At 34.6% G+C, this 17,060-nt stretch overlaps 1 protein-coding gene across 1 annotated transcript in view; it reads right to left on the reverse strand.

Annotated features, from left to right (window-relative positions):
- LOC129223386 (mitochondrial potassium channel ATP-binding subunit-like) overlaps positions 1-17,060 on the reverse strand; it is a 66,296-nt gene that overhangs the window by 22,899 nt on the left and 26,337 nt on the right. The window contains exons 10-14 of the mRNA XM_054857973.1: positions 13,329-13,434; positions 12,964-13,036; positions 12,729-12,845; positions 11,550-11,622; positions 11,331-11,464 (exon numbers count right to left, since the gene is read on the reverse strand). Of these exons, the coding sequence (XP_054713948.1) occupies positions 11,331-11,464; positions 11,550-11,622; positions 12,729-12,845; positions 12,964-13,036; positions 13,329-13,434 (503 nt within the window). The remainder of the gene's footprint in view (positions 1-11,330; positions 11,465-11,549; positions 11,623-12,728; positions 12,846-12,963; positions 13,037-13,328; positions 13,435-17,060) is intronic.

Here is a 17,060-nt window from a genome sequence, read left to right on the forward strand (position 1 = left end):
CGAAAGACCAAAGAACTGCTGCGGAACAATTGGTGGATGACTTCAAGCATCTGTTTTCATCTACATCGGAGGATGTGGGCCGGACGAATTTAACGCAGCATAGGATCTACACTGGAGAACACCTCCCTATTAAACAGCATCCAAGACGACTACCGTTCGCCAAGAAGGAAGAGGTTGAGACCCTCCTGAAAGAGATGAAGGAGAACGATGTAATCGAACCGTCATCCAGTCCTTGGGCGTCTCCCATCGTCTTGGTCCGAAAGAAAGATGGCTCCACCAGATTTTGTGTCGATTACCGACGGCTGAATGAAATCACCAAGAAAGACAGTTACCCTCTTCCACGGATAAACGACACCTTGGACACTCTTTCCGGACACAAGTGGTTTTCGACCCTGGACTTGAAGAGCGGCTACTGGCAGGTTGAGATACACCCTGATGACCGAGAGAAGACAGCGTTTACAACTGGACAAGGCTTATGGCAGTTTAAAGTGATGCCCTTCGGCCTCTGCAATGCACCAGCTACGTTCGAGCGTCTTATGGAGACAGTGTTAAGAGGACTTTCCTACGAATCCTGTCTGGTCTACTTAGACGATATCATCATCGTGGGACGCAGTTTCGAGGAACATCTGGCAAATCTTAGAAAGGTGCTGCAGAAGCTTAAGGAAGCCAATCTGAAGTTAAGCCCGTCCAAATGTAATTTGTTCCGCCGGGAAGTGAACTACCTTGGTCACATCATCTCTTCTGAAGGTGTACAAACCGATCCAGAAAAGGTATCTGCAGTCAAGAGTTGGAGTCGTCCCGAAGACATCCATCAGCTGCGAAGTTTCCTGGGGCTCTGCACGTACTACAGGAAGTTTGTGAAGGGTTTTTCCAACATTGCACGACCTTTGCATAAGCTGACGGAGAGCAAACAAAAGTTTGAATGGTCCAAGGAATGCGAGGATGCATTTCTACGACTGAAGGAGGCTTTAACATCAACGCCTATCCTCGCCTATCCTCAGCCTGAAAAATCCTTCATCCTGGACACTGATGCGAGCAACGAGGGCATCGGAGCTGTTTTATCCCAAGAAATTGACGGAAATGAACATGTCATTGCTTACTGGAGCAAATGCTTATCAAAGTCGGAGCGAAATTACTGCGTCACCAGAAAGGAGTTACTGGCCATAGTGAAAGCTGTAGAACACTTCCATCATTACCTCTACGGCCGAAAATTTCTGCTTCGGACAGATCATGCCTCATTAACTTGGCTTTTGAACTTTAAAAATCCGGAAGGCCAGATAGCCAGATGGATACAGCGGCTCCAGGAATATGACATGGAGATCAAGCATCGAAAAGGGTTATCTCACGGTAATGCTGACGCTTTATCAAGGAGACCCTGTCCTGAGAACTGCCACTATTGTTCCCGAATCGAGAAACAGTATGGAACGACTAGCCCTACCGCCTATCAGGTGACAGTGACTCCAACATCATCAGAACCTGATCCATGGAGTGATGACCAAGTTCGAAAAGATCAACTTGAAGACCCCGACATAAAACCAATTTTAGAGTTCATGGAAAGTGACAGTCGACGCCCTAGCTGGCAGGACGTTTCCATCTTCAGTCCTGCAACAAAAAGATACTGGGCTTTATGGAACTCACTCCATTTACGGAACGGCGTGCTACACCGGAAATGGGAATCTGACGATGGCAAGACATCTAGGTGGCAGTTACTACTTCCTCGATCCAGGATTTCAGATGTCCTGAAAGAAATACATAGTAGTGCGACTGGAGGACATTTTGGTGTCTTGAAAACTCTCAATAAAGTTCGGGAGCGCTTCTTCTGGAGCAAGGCGAAGGATGACGTGGAGAAGTGGTGCCATTCTTGTGACGCCTGTGCTGCTCGTAAAGGACCGAAGAAGAGAAGCAGAGGGAAGCTACATCTGTACAACGTTGGAGCTCCTTTCGAACGAATTGGGATCGATATCCTGGGTCCTCTACCAAGAACTGCTGATGGGAACAAATACATTCTTGTTTCCATCGACTACTTCACCAAATGGCCGGAAGCATATCCCATTCCAGATCAAGAGGCTACCACCGTAGCAGAGACTCTAGTCCAACATTGGATCTCGAGATACGGAACACCTTTGCAGATTCATTCCGATCAAGGGAGGAATTTCATCTCTGCTGTGTTTAAGGGCCTATGTCAAATTTTCGGAATTGAGAAAACTAGGACAACACCACTACACCCACAATCGGACGGCATGGTGGAGAGATTTAACCGCACAATCCTGAACAATCTCTCACTTATGGTATCCAGAAATCAACAGGATTGGGACAAGAAGCTACCTTTGTTCCTGCTGGCCTACCGCAGTGCTGTCCACGAGACTACCGGATATGCCCCATCTCAGATGCTCTTCGGACGAGAGCTTCGGCTACCATGTGATCTCGTCTTCGGTCGTCCTCCGGATGCGCCTTCATCGCCTGAGGAGTACATCCAGGATCTCCAGGCCCGGTTGGAAGACGTTCATAACTTCGCACGAGAGCGAATCAACATCGCGGCGGAGAAGATGAAGACCCGATACGACACAAGGTCTACTGGACATGAATTCAACGAAGGCGACAAGGTTTGGTTATGGAATCCCATCCGACGGAAAGGTCTTTCACCCAAATTGCAGTCGCATTGGGATGGACCCTACAAAGTCGTTAACCGACTAAATGACGTCGTAGTGAGGATCCAAAAATCACCTAATGCAAAACCCAGGGTTGTACATTATGATCGGTTAGCCCCATACTATGGCCATAGTTCATGAGTATTACGTAAACAACCATGGTTGATAACATAAAAGTTGTAGATAATTTTTGCTTTTAATGTTTAGTAATATTTCTTGTTATTATTGTATTTTCTGTATCTGTTAGTTATTAATTAATGTGTATATTTGTGAACATGTGATAGAAGTTGGGCACCCTTTCTGGGGATTGTACTGCCCGGGACGTGCAGTCCTTAGGAAGGGGGCAATGTTACAAATCCTGTAAATAGTAATTATTGTAGTAACGTAACCTGTAAATAGTTTCCCGTAATGAATATACAACCCCTTTTTCATATGGCTAAAATATACGACCCCTATTCCCTTTTTGTTCATTCATAAAAGTTGATAACGGACAACGCATTTCGAGAAGCGTGTGGAATATTTGAGAAAATTCTTTTCGGTGTATTTAAGCCGTTAGCGATGGATAAACAGTTAGTTTCGATTGAGATTTTCGAACTGAGTGCATTTTTGCTCTGTTTATAGCGAGGCATTTCGCTGTGTTGTTTTCGTATTTGGAAGTAAATACGTGTGTAAACGGTGAGTTTACGGTGTTGTGTGATAATTGCTTAATTGCTGATGAATAATTTAGCAGTTGTTGAAGATCTTTCCTGTATATAGTGTAAATAAATTTCCTGTGTTTTTATCAAGAACTGTGTCTTCATTTCAAGAAAGTGGAAGTCGCACCGAATCCGTTACAGTATATTTCAAATACCCTATTAACCTTAGTACACATTCCCAATGTCTCATGCCTGGGTTTGCTTGAAATTGAGACAAAATGTTAACTGCGTAGGATATGTCAGGTCTTGTTTTTCCAGCTATATAAGCTAAACACCCAAGAGCATTTCTATATGGGATATCAATCATTTCGTCCTCTTCACTTTTATTTTTTCGACAGTCCTTCTTGGACAAAATGAAACCTTTTGCAATGGGTAGTGTGGACACAGGATACTTATATGCTTTAAATGTATCACACACTTTTGATATGTAGCTCTGCTGGTGGATAAACAGTTCCCTGCCTTCTTGTATGAACTCTACACCTAACAATTTTTTCGTTTTTCCCATTTCTTTGATATCATAATGCAATTTCAATTTACTTAAAACATGATTTATATGATTTTGATCCTTTCCAAAAATTATTATGTCATCAACATACATTAATAAAACAATTTCACTATTATAGGTATAAACACAATTACAACTAGTCAATTTTTTAAAGTTCAGGCCTTCTAAAACACTATCAATTTCAAAAAACCAGTTACGACTTGATTGGTGTAACCCATATAGTGATTTTTCTAGTTTACAGACATAATTTGGATGGTATGGATCAATAAATCCTTCAGGCTGGCGCATAAAAATTTGTTCTTTTAAATCAGCGTATAAATGTGCATTTTTCACATCAACTTGAAAATGCGACCAACCCAACAAGCATACAAAGATTGCAAAAAATGCTCTGACAAGAGAAAAACTAATAACTGGGCTAAAAACTTGAGAATAGGATTCTGGGTATTCCTGGCGGTTTCCCTGAGCAACAAGTCTAGCCTTATATCTCACCACTTCATTTTTATCATTTGTTTTAAGGTCATACACCCATCTGTTTCCTAACACCTTTTTATTTTTCTGGGGTGGTACCAATGACCAGACCTTTCTTTGGCGGATTACGTTCATTTCATTAGCAATTGCTTGTTGCCAGTTCTCTCTCTCAGGAGTCCTCAAACTTTGCTTGTAATTATTTGGAATGATAATTTCTGAAATGTTTGCTTCTAAAAGATTTATTGTTTCTTCATCCCCCCTATCTGAATTTAAGTTAACAACTGGACCCAATTCATTATTTTTAGTGGAAAAATCGAAAATATCTTGATCAAATTCTATATTATGGGAATTGCAGTAGTTTTTTACAACATTTTTAGACCTTAATTTGACATCCTTGCCTTCAATCAAATAGTAAATGTCCAAGCGAGTATCATTTTTTCTTTGAACTGCTTTTCTCACCCATGGAATTTCACGACAAGATGTCCAAGATTTTGTAGGGGTGGTTTTAATTTCTTCCTCCTCGATATCCATTTCACTTAAAGGTCTTATATAAGTAAAAGTGTCCCCCCTTCCCGGCTAACTTCTTGTTTATTTTCCCCCCAAATTTGGGATTCATCAAATCTAACATTGATTGTTTCCTCTACTTCCCGGGTTTCGGGGTTCCAAATCCTATAGCCCTTAGTGTTTATGGCATAACCGATCATTACACCTTGATATGCCCTCATGTCTAATTTTTTCAATTTCTGTTTTGGCCGACCTACGTAGGCTATACATCCGAAAATTCTTAAATGTTTAACCGATGGCTTTCTGCCACAATACAACTCAAAAGGAGTCTTCTCTCTTCCTGTTACAACAGTCCTATTTCGAACATAATTGAAACATAAGGCTGCTTCGGCCCAAAAACAGGCTGGTAAATTTGATTCCCTGAGGAGGGTCCTTACCCCGTTCATTAAGGTTAAGTTGTATCTCTCTGCTATTCCATTCATTTCAGGACTAAAAGTGTTTGTTCTCTGTATATTAATATCCTGGTTCCTAAGGTAATTTTCAAAACGGGCATTTTTAAATTCTTTACCGTTATCTGAACGGATTTCTTTAATTTTTTTCCCAGTAAACCTTTCAGTCCTTTTCTGGAACCTTACAAAATATTCAAACACTTCGTCCTTCGATTTCAGGAAAAATACAACAGATTTACGAGAAAAATCATCAATTAAACACAAAATATATTTCGAGCCCTCCAAAGATGGAGTGTTTACAGGCCCCATTAAATCCATATGAATTAGTCCCAATGGGGTACGAGATTGAATCCCCCGAACCGGTTTGAAAGAAACCCTGCGGTTTTTGGCTAATTTACAAGGCTCACAACTTGGAGCATTCTTATTCTTTATAGCTAGTCCATACACATGTTTTTCTGTTTTCATTATATCTTCATTATTTTCATGACAAAACTGCTTATGCCAAACTTCCAGATTCAAGGGACTCAATCTTTCCCCATTGACCTGATTAGAATTTTCAAAAATTTTACAATTTGATACTGAAGGCTTGGGTTCTTTAAAAACATATGAAAAAGGTTTTACATAATACAAATTATCCTTTAAAAATGCATCAAAAACTTTTCTTCCTCCCCCCCCCCTTTAAACACTGATAATTTACCATTTGAACAAGAAAAATTGAACCCATGTTTATCTATGCAAGGACCAGACATTAGATTCCGTCTTAAACCAGGAGCATAAAATACATCATTCAAAGTTATCTCATTAATTTTTCCATTTACTTTAACATTAAAAATGATTTTTCCAATTCCCTCTATTTGACTCTGTACTCCGCCTACTGCTACTTCCATTTGAACATCTTTTACTTCATTTAGTTCAAAGAACAACTTTTTGTTCCCACAAAAATGAGCAGTGGCCCCAGTATCTACTGCAAATCTCTCATTTGGATCGCTTTTACTGGCTTCTAAAACCTCATGGTTTGTTTTAATAGTACAGAAAAAACCAAATTTCTCATTTCTACCATTTTCATGTCCTGAATTAGCTTTATCATTTTCTTTCCTTGAAAAATTTCTACTTTTATTTTTACTTCTATGCCAACATTGACTTGCCAAATGTCCGGGCTTCTTGCATAGAAAACATGTTTTCTGTTTAAACTTCCCCCCTGAGGTTTCTCCATATCTTGAGGTGGCACTCATCACCACTGATTTGCCCTTGCCATTCTCCCCATTATTAAGGTACTTAATACGTCCTTCTTCAGCTAACAATTCTGTTAAGACATTTAAAAATGTGATTTTTTTTTCTTCCCAACGGTATATATTTTGTACAATTCCCCGAAAATCCTCAGATAAATTTCTAATAAGTTGAAAACTTTGTAACTTTTCATCCATTACATAATTACTTTCTTGTAACTGTTTTAAAATTATCCTTAGCCTTGATGCAAACATCCCAATACTTTCGTTTTCTAGGATTCTACATGAAAAAAATTCTTCCCATAAACTAGCAACTCTGGCCAGGGATGAGGGTTCAAAATTTTGTTTGAGAGTTTCCCAAACGACCTGGGGATCTTCAATTTCAAATATTAATTGTTTAAGTTCATCATTTATATTTAAATAAATCAATGCCAAAGCCTGATTGACTTTCTTTTTGTTTTCGGGCACTTCCCGATTTAATGTTTTATCTTTTGTTATTTCCCACAGGTCCCTCTCCATAAGAATCATTTTCATATCCCTTGACCATGTTGACCAGTTTTGGTTATTTAACTTTTTAATGCTTCTGTAATCTTTTTCCATTTTTAAAATTTAAACTCAAAATACCAAGACACAGAGGTAACCACACACTCTGCTACCAAATGCCAGGAGGAAAAACTAATTAAAGTTCTTGGTGGACCTCACAAATGTGTCTTGGTTGAGTCAAATTAAAAAGCATATTTAAGTAAATCATTAACATTTATTAGTACTAAAATACAACATGTTAACAAGAAAAAAGGCTTCTTAAAAATATATTATTCTTGTAGAATCCTATCCAGCAATAATAAAAATATTGCAGCGAACATGAACAATAAATAGAATAGTTATACCACAGGTGCTCCTAAAAAAGTTCATCTTGATAATGGAAAAACTGTCCAGCGATATCAAATCATCTTCCGCCAGTTGATTCCAAACGAAGTCTTGAAACATCCATAAGGATGGCCGGCCGGCCCTATTCATTTGACATGTAGATCAAGTGGAACGCTATTCCATCATCAATTGGACGGTAGATCCAAGGGCTGGTAACAACTTATGCTGGAGGAGACATCCTGGTTATGGTTGCAGGGGAGAGAAAGAGATCGATGGACGGATGTCCACCGCTTAAATACAGCTTCGATGACGTTCCACACAATTTACATATTCTTGGTTGCAAGTTCGATGAAATTCACTAAGAAAACTCAAATAAATATTCTTGGCAACACTTAATTTCGTTGAAACAGTTACATTGAAGGACAAGATTTTTTTCACTGTGATTTTAACTGAACCGTCAATCAAGCACCGTGCGGTTTGTTTACATTTCTTACTATGCATGCAGGAAAGAACGAAAGTTTTGGGACTGTATTTAATTAGTGCGGCATCAAGATATGGAGAGTCCCCTCACATAAAAATAGGTAAGTATTATTAATATCATTTCCCCAGTACCGGAAAGTCAAGAAAACAAATAAAAAATATCAAATATTTTGACAAAACAAAATCTGATACGCGAACAAAACATCAAAACAGCTGTAGCTACTGCTGATGTTAGCATGCTGAAACGGTTGTGGATGGAATTGGATTATCGTCTTGATATTGTACGTGCTACGAAAGGGTCTCATGTAGAAATTTCCTAAGGCAATAACTTAAGTTATAGGAAAAAACTTTTTGAGTTATCTATATATATAAAAATGGAGTTTGGTAAATTTGTTCCCTAAGATCTCAGAAACTACCAGGCAGATTTGGCTGAAAATTTCACCGTTTGCTCAGTTTGGTACTGGGAAGGTTTATAGACCAGTTCAAAAAAAATCCGATTGATAGTTCCCTTTTTATTCTAATTTTAGTCCCAATTTTCGCATAAATGCCCCAATATGGGGGTGGAAAAAAACGTGCACATATTAACATTATATGTCCATCGAAAGCGCCAATTTTTCTGCTGAAGATGACATCTGTTCGAAGTTTCTAAGTTGTATAAAAAACGAGTTATGAGCTTTTTTGTTCCCTGTTCGAAGGCTCTTATCAACCCAAGTCATTATTTAGTGTGTCATCTCAACTCCCAAGAATTGTTGTATTGTTGAATATTTTTGCCTTTCGTCTGACTTTTTGAGGCTTTTCTCAAGTCAAATCTTAAAATAACGTTTTTCCACAAGATTGGCTAAAAATAAATGGATTTGGCTGATCATTTTACTTTCAAACGGAACTTATGTAATTAATGGTTTATTATTATTATTTATACTGATTGGACACTTGCTCACTATATCCAACCAACCAGCAGAAATATCGCCAGAATTTTTTCAGACAGGTTTCAGTAGCTGATGCATTTGGCAGTTTTTTCCACTGTCGCTGTTTTTGAGCCCAAAGAGTACGTAATAATGTTTCTCAGCTTTCACCATATAAACAAAATATCGCCAATCAAAGATACTTAAAAAAAAATACTGTAAAAAAATTCAACAACTAAATTAGGCAAATCCATAAACCGTACAAAAAATTCCATTAATATTTCTTTTTGCACGATTTCAAACAATCGCCAAATTTTACTACTTATTTTGGAAACATTTCGGATGAAATTGTTAAGCGCCATTTCATGGTGATCAAAAGTATCTTGGCATATGGTGACAATATCTCTTTAACAAAAATTAGTAACATACCGTTTTTATAAAGTAAGAAAGGGGAGTATTATCCAAGTTATCCCAAAACGATTCCCGCAAATTCGGTAACATTTTAAATCGCACCAAGAACCCACAATAGTTAAAAATTTCCAAAATAACTAAAGCAAGTTTAAGGGGATCACGGGCGAGCGGCTACATTTTTTTTAAACAGTTCGTTCTTCAATAGACATACAGAGAAGGTATGACTCCATGTAAAAAAAAAGTACTAACTGATAAATCTTTTTAAACATGTGAAGTTTAATTTCATATTTCGGAAATTCTTCAAATTTGTATACGCTTAAATTTCGTGTTTTCGTTTCTAAATGAAAATTATTTTGCTCTTTTTACTTACTGCTACTTTAGTTTTATGAGTAAGGAAGAAGCTAGAATTTAAATCACGTCAAAAAAATGTGTTTTAAGTTCTTTCACTGAAAACAGAAAACAAATGCAAGTAACGATTGTTTCTCATAATTATTGCTAACCCTTTTTTTATATAACTATACTAGGAACTAGCCCCTTGGGTATTTTTGCTAGTTCTATCTAATGTACTAATTAGTTTTGCTGTAACCCTATTGTTTCTTTTTCAATTAATTTTTGAAGTTGTACGGATCTTTCTCAGACACCCTCTATATAGATTAGAGGAGGGCAGTATGGAATAGTCGTCAGATATGGGATATCAAGTAAGGGAATGTGGGGCAAAATGCAGAAATATTTACACCGCTTTTAGCCCCACTTACCTAGTAATATTTTAACTACGTAATAACATATGTAGGCTATTCCAGTCAAGAAAAAAATTACCTATGGAAACCAAAGCATATGATAATACAAGCTATTTTCAAAAATAAATACTGAAATTGTAATATTTTATTGTAAGTCAAAAATCATTTTACATTATCAAATGATAACGTTCTTTTAAACATCTTAACCATTAATTGGGACATTCTAATATTCGGTGCAGTATTTATTTAGCTAATATTTAGCTTATTTGTATTTTTAATATTTTTTACAATTAGTTCAGTGTATGTGGGGCAAAGTGAAATAGTTCATTTTGTTTACTTGTTCAATCATTTACTAAATCACTTAGTATTCATTCATTAAATAGTTTATTTATGTTCCTTTATATGAAAATTCACTTATTAATTCATTCACTTGTTCTCTTATTCATTCAATATTTTTCCTCATGTATTAATTAATTAACTTTTTTATTTATTAGTTTATTGTTTCATTACCTTTTCATTTATTCAATTATCATTTTATTTGCTCTTTAATTTGTTCAAAAATATTTTTCTCAATCAAATAGAAAATATTTCATTTTTCACTTTGCCCCATGAAAAAATAAGTGAAAATTTTCCACTCTTTTTTAAGGCACAACTTTACTACCAAAAATGAAAAATAATGTTTCAATGAAAGTTTTATCATAAAATACAATGTTCTTTCTTTATGTACTGTAATTTTCACACAAATTTCACTTTGAAAAAGTACAAATTGGATATACATCTTGGACTACATCTTAACCATTTCACTTTGTCCCACATTCTCCCATTATGCACTGTTAGGAAGAGGAATGTCATGAACTAATTAAAGAGGACTGGCATGATACATTGCAGTGAGAATCTGGTACTTGTTGTTGTCCTACCACTCGAAAACTAGAAATTTACTTTGCAAAAATATTTAATTGCTTGAAGTTATAGAGGTAAGAGAGCTAACGAATAATTGCGGAACAGACTTCATTTTTACTATGAATATTAATTTTTCATTCTTATAAAAGTAAATGTGTCTTGATTTTCGAGCATAATTTTAAACAATACAAAGAAACATATAATATAGTTTAGAACTAATGTCACCAATCACAAATTATAACTAAAGTAACAAAATCAATTATGATTATTAATCAGCTTAAAATCCTTTCTATTTCTGTTTTTAATAACATAAACAAAATTAAAAAAAATAAGTAACTAAAAATAACTGTATGAGAAAAAAAAAACAAATAAATTTGGATCATCATTAAAATACTTTGCTGTTATCTTAATTTTTAGTACTAATTACAGAGCAGTGCAACAATTAATAAAGGTTTCTCATTCTTATCAAAATACTTTTACATGGATGCTGTATTTTAAAAGCTTTGATGCCTAAAATATCGTTTTCAACTTACATTACCTGATCAATATATCCAATAAGTTTTCCACGAACCCAACTAGGATCTAAGGATTTTATATCAATGTTATCAATTGTTATGCTTCCACTACTCACATCATAAAATCGTTCTAAAAGAGCAGCAACAGTTGATTTACCTAGAAAAAATTTAATAAATAAAATCTAAGATGCGTTTCTTTTTGCAAAACTCATTAATTGAAGTTAAAAACAAAGATAACATACCACCACCAGATGAACCACACAAAGCAACCATTTTTCCACGAGGCAATGTTAAATTAAATTTCTTCAAAACAATCTAAAACGAAGAAAAACATATATTGATATAATATAGTTGTTTGCTTCCCATTCATCATACAGTAACCCAAAGCTATATTACTCATTCTAATATACTCTGCTTCCTCTCTGGCATCAAATTTACAGGTAAAAAACTTTACTCTAAATTTGAGGTCACTAAAACAGTAAAAACAACATATAGTAAAACCCCTCCTAACGCACACCCCTCAAATGCGGACACCCTTCTTATGCCACCAACTTTTAATTCCCACATTCCAAGGCAAATAACCTTATTAAACAGCTGTCCTGCGGACACCCCTATATTGCAGACAAAAAAAGATTTCTCTTGTTAGTGTCCACATTAAAGGGGTTTTACTGTATTTCTCATTGAAAGTATTTTTTTCAGTGGGGTTGAAGTTATAAATTTAGATTCTTACTCCATCACAAATCAATAAATGTTTTTAAAAATGTAATAATTATTTTAACACAAAACTGAAATTGAAAAGTTACTTTTCTTTAGTAGTTTTTAATGCAGTAATCATCCAACTTTAAAGTGCAGTTTTGCGTACATCACTCATTTGGAAGAAGAGTGCCACAATAGGAAGAAATGAAATTTACAGGAGAAGCTTTTGAAGTTGAACTCTTTAGGCAATTTGCATTAAGAAAAGCGAGTTTGATGTACTCTCAAGTGGTTAATTTTCAAAAAAAAAAAACTTATTTTTTTCCAAAGAAGATAACATCTTTTGAAGGCCTCTAAGCAAAAAAAAGAAAAGAAAATTTAAAATTTTGTATTGTGGCACTCTTCTTCCAAACGAGCGACATCATTTACTCATACATAGGGTGAACTGTTTTTTTTTTTATCATTAGGTTATATCACACTTTCGGATACATTGCACTTTTTTGTTGTCTCCCAATAACTGAGATATGACAAAGGGCTGCTGTGTTAAGAAATGCACTGATGCACGAATTTGGTTCAACTAATAAACCTTTATGATCAACCTCTTTAGAAATATACTTATCTTTAAATTCATCATACAATCTTTATGATATATTTAAATTTACTAATATTGATAGATATCGTTTTTATTGAAAGCGGAAAAAAAAACTGTAAAAGTAAACCATACCTACCTGATCTGGTCGAGTTGGATATGTAAAATAGACATCGTTAAATTTGACTTCACCTTTCAATTCTTTTTCCAACACACACCCTCCTCTCAAACGAATTTCTGGGGATAAATTCATGTACTAAAACATTTAAACCACACTATTTATGATGAAAATTAACAAAGAATCAAATTACAATGCATGGTACTAAATTACTGAAAATACTAAAACAGAATGCTTAAGTTTTCTTAAATCTTACTTGGAAAATTCTAGCACCAGCAGCTAAGCCTCTGATGAACTGTCCAAACAATAGTGAAAGATGAGCCAATGACCTGAAAAAAGTTTTCAAAATTATGTGGTTTTTCTATAGGGGGGGGGGAAATAATACAAATACAAATGTTATCCATATGTCCATACATGTTTATCAATGGTGAATTAGTAAATTTTCTAGTACTGGAATACCAATGAGAAAGAAATAAATCCCAAGACTCAACCAATTCATGAGAGACGGGAATTTATTTTTTCAGAAAATAATACCAGAACGCTGTTTTGGCACCAATTCACGAATGATACATGCATGTAATATATATCTATACAATATTCACAAAATGCAGTAATACGCACTTTTGTATAGTCTGCGTAGCTACAAGAAATGCCATCATACTCCCAGGAGTCATCTCTGATGTACACATTAAAGTTCCACCAACACATAAAACCCCCAGCACAATGCCTAAAAACATATTAAATGAAATTACATACAGACATCCTTATATACCGTATTACCCTGTATTATAGAGCATGCCGCAAAATTTGGGGGTCACCAGATTTTCAATAACACTTGGTGATGTTTTCCGGCATGCCAGAAAAATCGAGGTTAGGAAAAAAAATTAATACTATAAAAAAATCTGTTTAGCTTAAAAATGAATATAAGTTCTATACAAATTTTATTAGTACTGATAAACAGTTTAATTTTGTAAAAAATTTTACTAAGAATGTCATTTGTTATTTTAACAATAAAAATATTGTTTAATAACGAACAATTTTATAAAAATCAAAATAAAACTTAAGTAAGCAAACATTTAAGCAGTAAGTTACTGCCCCCAAACCTGTGCTAAAGAATTTACCAGTTTTTCAATAAATAAAAATTAAACTTACCTCTGTAAGAGGAACCTAAAATAATTTATTTAAAAAAATTATGAACAAATCGCAGTAACGTTGATTATTTCTGAATTGATTACTTTATTGACATGTAATTAAATCCATTAATATAGTGACCTACCATAAACAACAAGCACATATTAAATGCAATTTTTTTTTTTTTTTTTTGAAAGAAGGTTACTTTCGGGATTGATTTTTCTCCTAACTGTGGTTTACTTTCTAGTTGGAACTGAATGGGGAAATCTACTTTTGTTTTGTTGCAAAATAAACCTCAAATCACCCCGCATGCCGGAAATTTGGAATTTCCCAGCATGCTGGTCAATCTGGATTTTTTCCAGCAGTGGCGTAGCTAGACCCGACTTTCGGGGGGGGTTACTTCTTTTATATATATATATATATATATATATATATAGTATGTATATATGTATATATATAGTATATATATATATATATATATATATATATATATATATATATATATATATATATAGTATATATATATATATATATATATATATATATATATATATATATATATATATATATATATATATATATATATATATATATAGTATATATATATATATATATATATATATATATATATATATATATATATATATATATATATATATATATATATATATATATATATATATATAAAATCGCTTGGAATTTTTTGCTTTTCTTCTTTTTTTTTTCTTTCTCATCTCTCTTCATTTTCTCTTTTTTTTTTTTGAGACTAACGTTTCGGGGGGGGGGGGGGTTGTCCCCAAACCCCCCTCCCTTAGCTACGCCCCTGTTTTCCAGCATGCCTGATAATGCGGGGTAATATAGTATACAATACAGGGTTCATACTCTATTTGGATGAAAAAATTCCATGACTTTTCCATGACTTTTTCATGACTTCATGAAAATTTTCATGATCTTGTTACATGAAGAGAATAGTACTATTTAATATCAAACTTGCTAATTTTTTTTTTTTTTTTTTTTGGAAATGAGCATTAGCAAAACTTTATGTGAATGCCACTACTTGATTGAAGTGTACACCTAAAAAACTGAAGAATTCTTACCTGTTATCATCATATAAGTTTAAGTTAAGTAAAACTACAGTGAATGATGCTTAAATTTCGACTATTTTTTTATAAATCAGCAGAATGATAATGATTGGGGAAAAGGTTGAATAAATCATTACTAAATTTCAATAAATTTGCTTCAAAAGTTGCCTTTTAGTGTCAACTTCACAATTTTTTGTTTCTTTAAAATAAAGCCACATTCTTTAGTAAATTCATGTTTCTGAACCAGATATTTATTTAAAAAATATATAAATAAAACCATTTCATGATAAATAAATCTTTTGATTTAAATGTACTTGTTTACTTATTTGTACATTTTCAAATGCATCTAAATTAATAGGTTCAGAAATTACAGAACATGTTTGAATAATGACACTGAACGTACCAGTGGGTCGCATGGATTAGTTTTGCGGGCCGTATATTGGGCACTACTGTTTTTGAGCATTAGAATTCCCCTATTTCTGTATTCTATCGCCTGACTAAAGGTTGTCCAAAACCTTCAACAAATTGAGATAACATCTGATAAATTTTAAAATAAGGATTTAGGAGTGATGGAAACGAACTTGGATGCAATGTTTTTTGAGATCGTTCAATTTTCAAGTTTAAATAGCTTTCATGGTGCAATACTAACTCACTCAAGATTTCTAATACTCTTTTTAGCTACTGTTACTTTTTCCCAGAAAATTTTCCATGACTGAAAATAAATTTGCATGACTTAGACTAAAAATTTCAATTTTCCATGACTTCTCCAGGTCTGAAATTTGCTTATTTTTTTTCCATGACTTTCCAGGATTTCCATGACCCGTACGAACCCTGTCAATAGCGAATGATCCAGTAATGCTCCTGATGTCATCAACAATGAAACTCATACCATGACACGATAATTTAATAATATGTTTTGGTAATGTTTAAAATGCAGGGAAAAGCTTTATTGTGACAAGACTGAACTGGATCCAGTCACTTAACTATTTTACAGGTAAGACTGAGTCATTTCAGGGGATTGAAGAAACGAAAAAGTGGTCAACAAAGAGCGCTTTCTATTACAGTTTAGGGTTAATCCACTGGAATTAGGGTTAAAGTTTCAACTATAAAAATATCACCAAACAAGCACTTGCTTCATCCAAATGTAGAAGCAATCTTAATTAGGACTCGACCGATGCATCGGCGCCGATGGTTCAACAATTTAGCCATCGGCATTGGCATCGGCGGCCGATGCTAACTTGCAGGAAAAATCGGCCCATCGGTCTTAAAAAACATCGAAAAGTCGATGGAATTGGCCGATGTTTTCGAAAAGAAAGGGACTTTTGTTGTTTTACTTTTTAATACAAAGTAAAGGGAGTTATGTTTTCATACAAAATTGTTTACTTAAATTTCAGTATGAATTTCTATTTTAGTCACCCCTGAAAGAGTTTTTAATACTGCATTCAGGTACCAAACAAGTTAATTATTGCGTTGTTTCTTGCGACTGGATGTACGTATGTATCCCTCACAAGTCATAACTCAAAAATGGTAAGCTGTAGAAGACTAAATTCTCGCATGTGGGGTGCGCGTACATTCCAGTTGTGCACTTCCCTTTTTGTTTTCGATTGGGTGTTCTAAAAAGCCTATTTAATCCTTTTTTGTGGCTATTAATTACTAATTTCAATGAAAAACTAATATAGCTTCTCAGACTGACGATCATTTGTTGATATATTGCCGAATTGGAGACCATGGAAACAAATATGAGATGGCGAAACCGGTTTTGTTTCATTTTGTTAGATTCCCGTTGAACCGACGGTAATTTTTCATTTTTCGATATTTGTAATATGAATCACAGTAATGCAGTCTTTTCTGTATCGCTTCGGCGGAGCTACAAGTATGGGGCCCATCGAAGTACATTTTGGGGCCCTATTTCTCTATCACAGAAGTTCTAAACCATTTATCATAAGCATTTTTGTAACTCCTACAGTGCCTCTATGGTTATGGGGCCTGTCACGTAATTGCAACATTTGCTATATTTTAAATCCGCCACTGCACATCAAAACAAACTCGGGTCAATCACATCGACAGGACCACGGTTTAACAACATTAAATATCAGAAACAAAACGTTCAAAATATAGGGAATCATGATACCTACAACAA

This window comes from Uloborus diversus, chromosome 5 (genome assembly GCF_026930045.1).
Source record: "Uloborus diversus isolate 005 chromosome 5, Udiv.v.3.1, whole genome shotgun sequence".
NCBI classification, from domain to species: Eukaryota; Metazoa; Arthropoda; class Arachnida; order Araneae; family Uloboridae; genus Uloborus; species Uloborus diversus.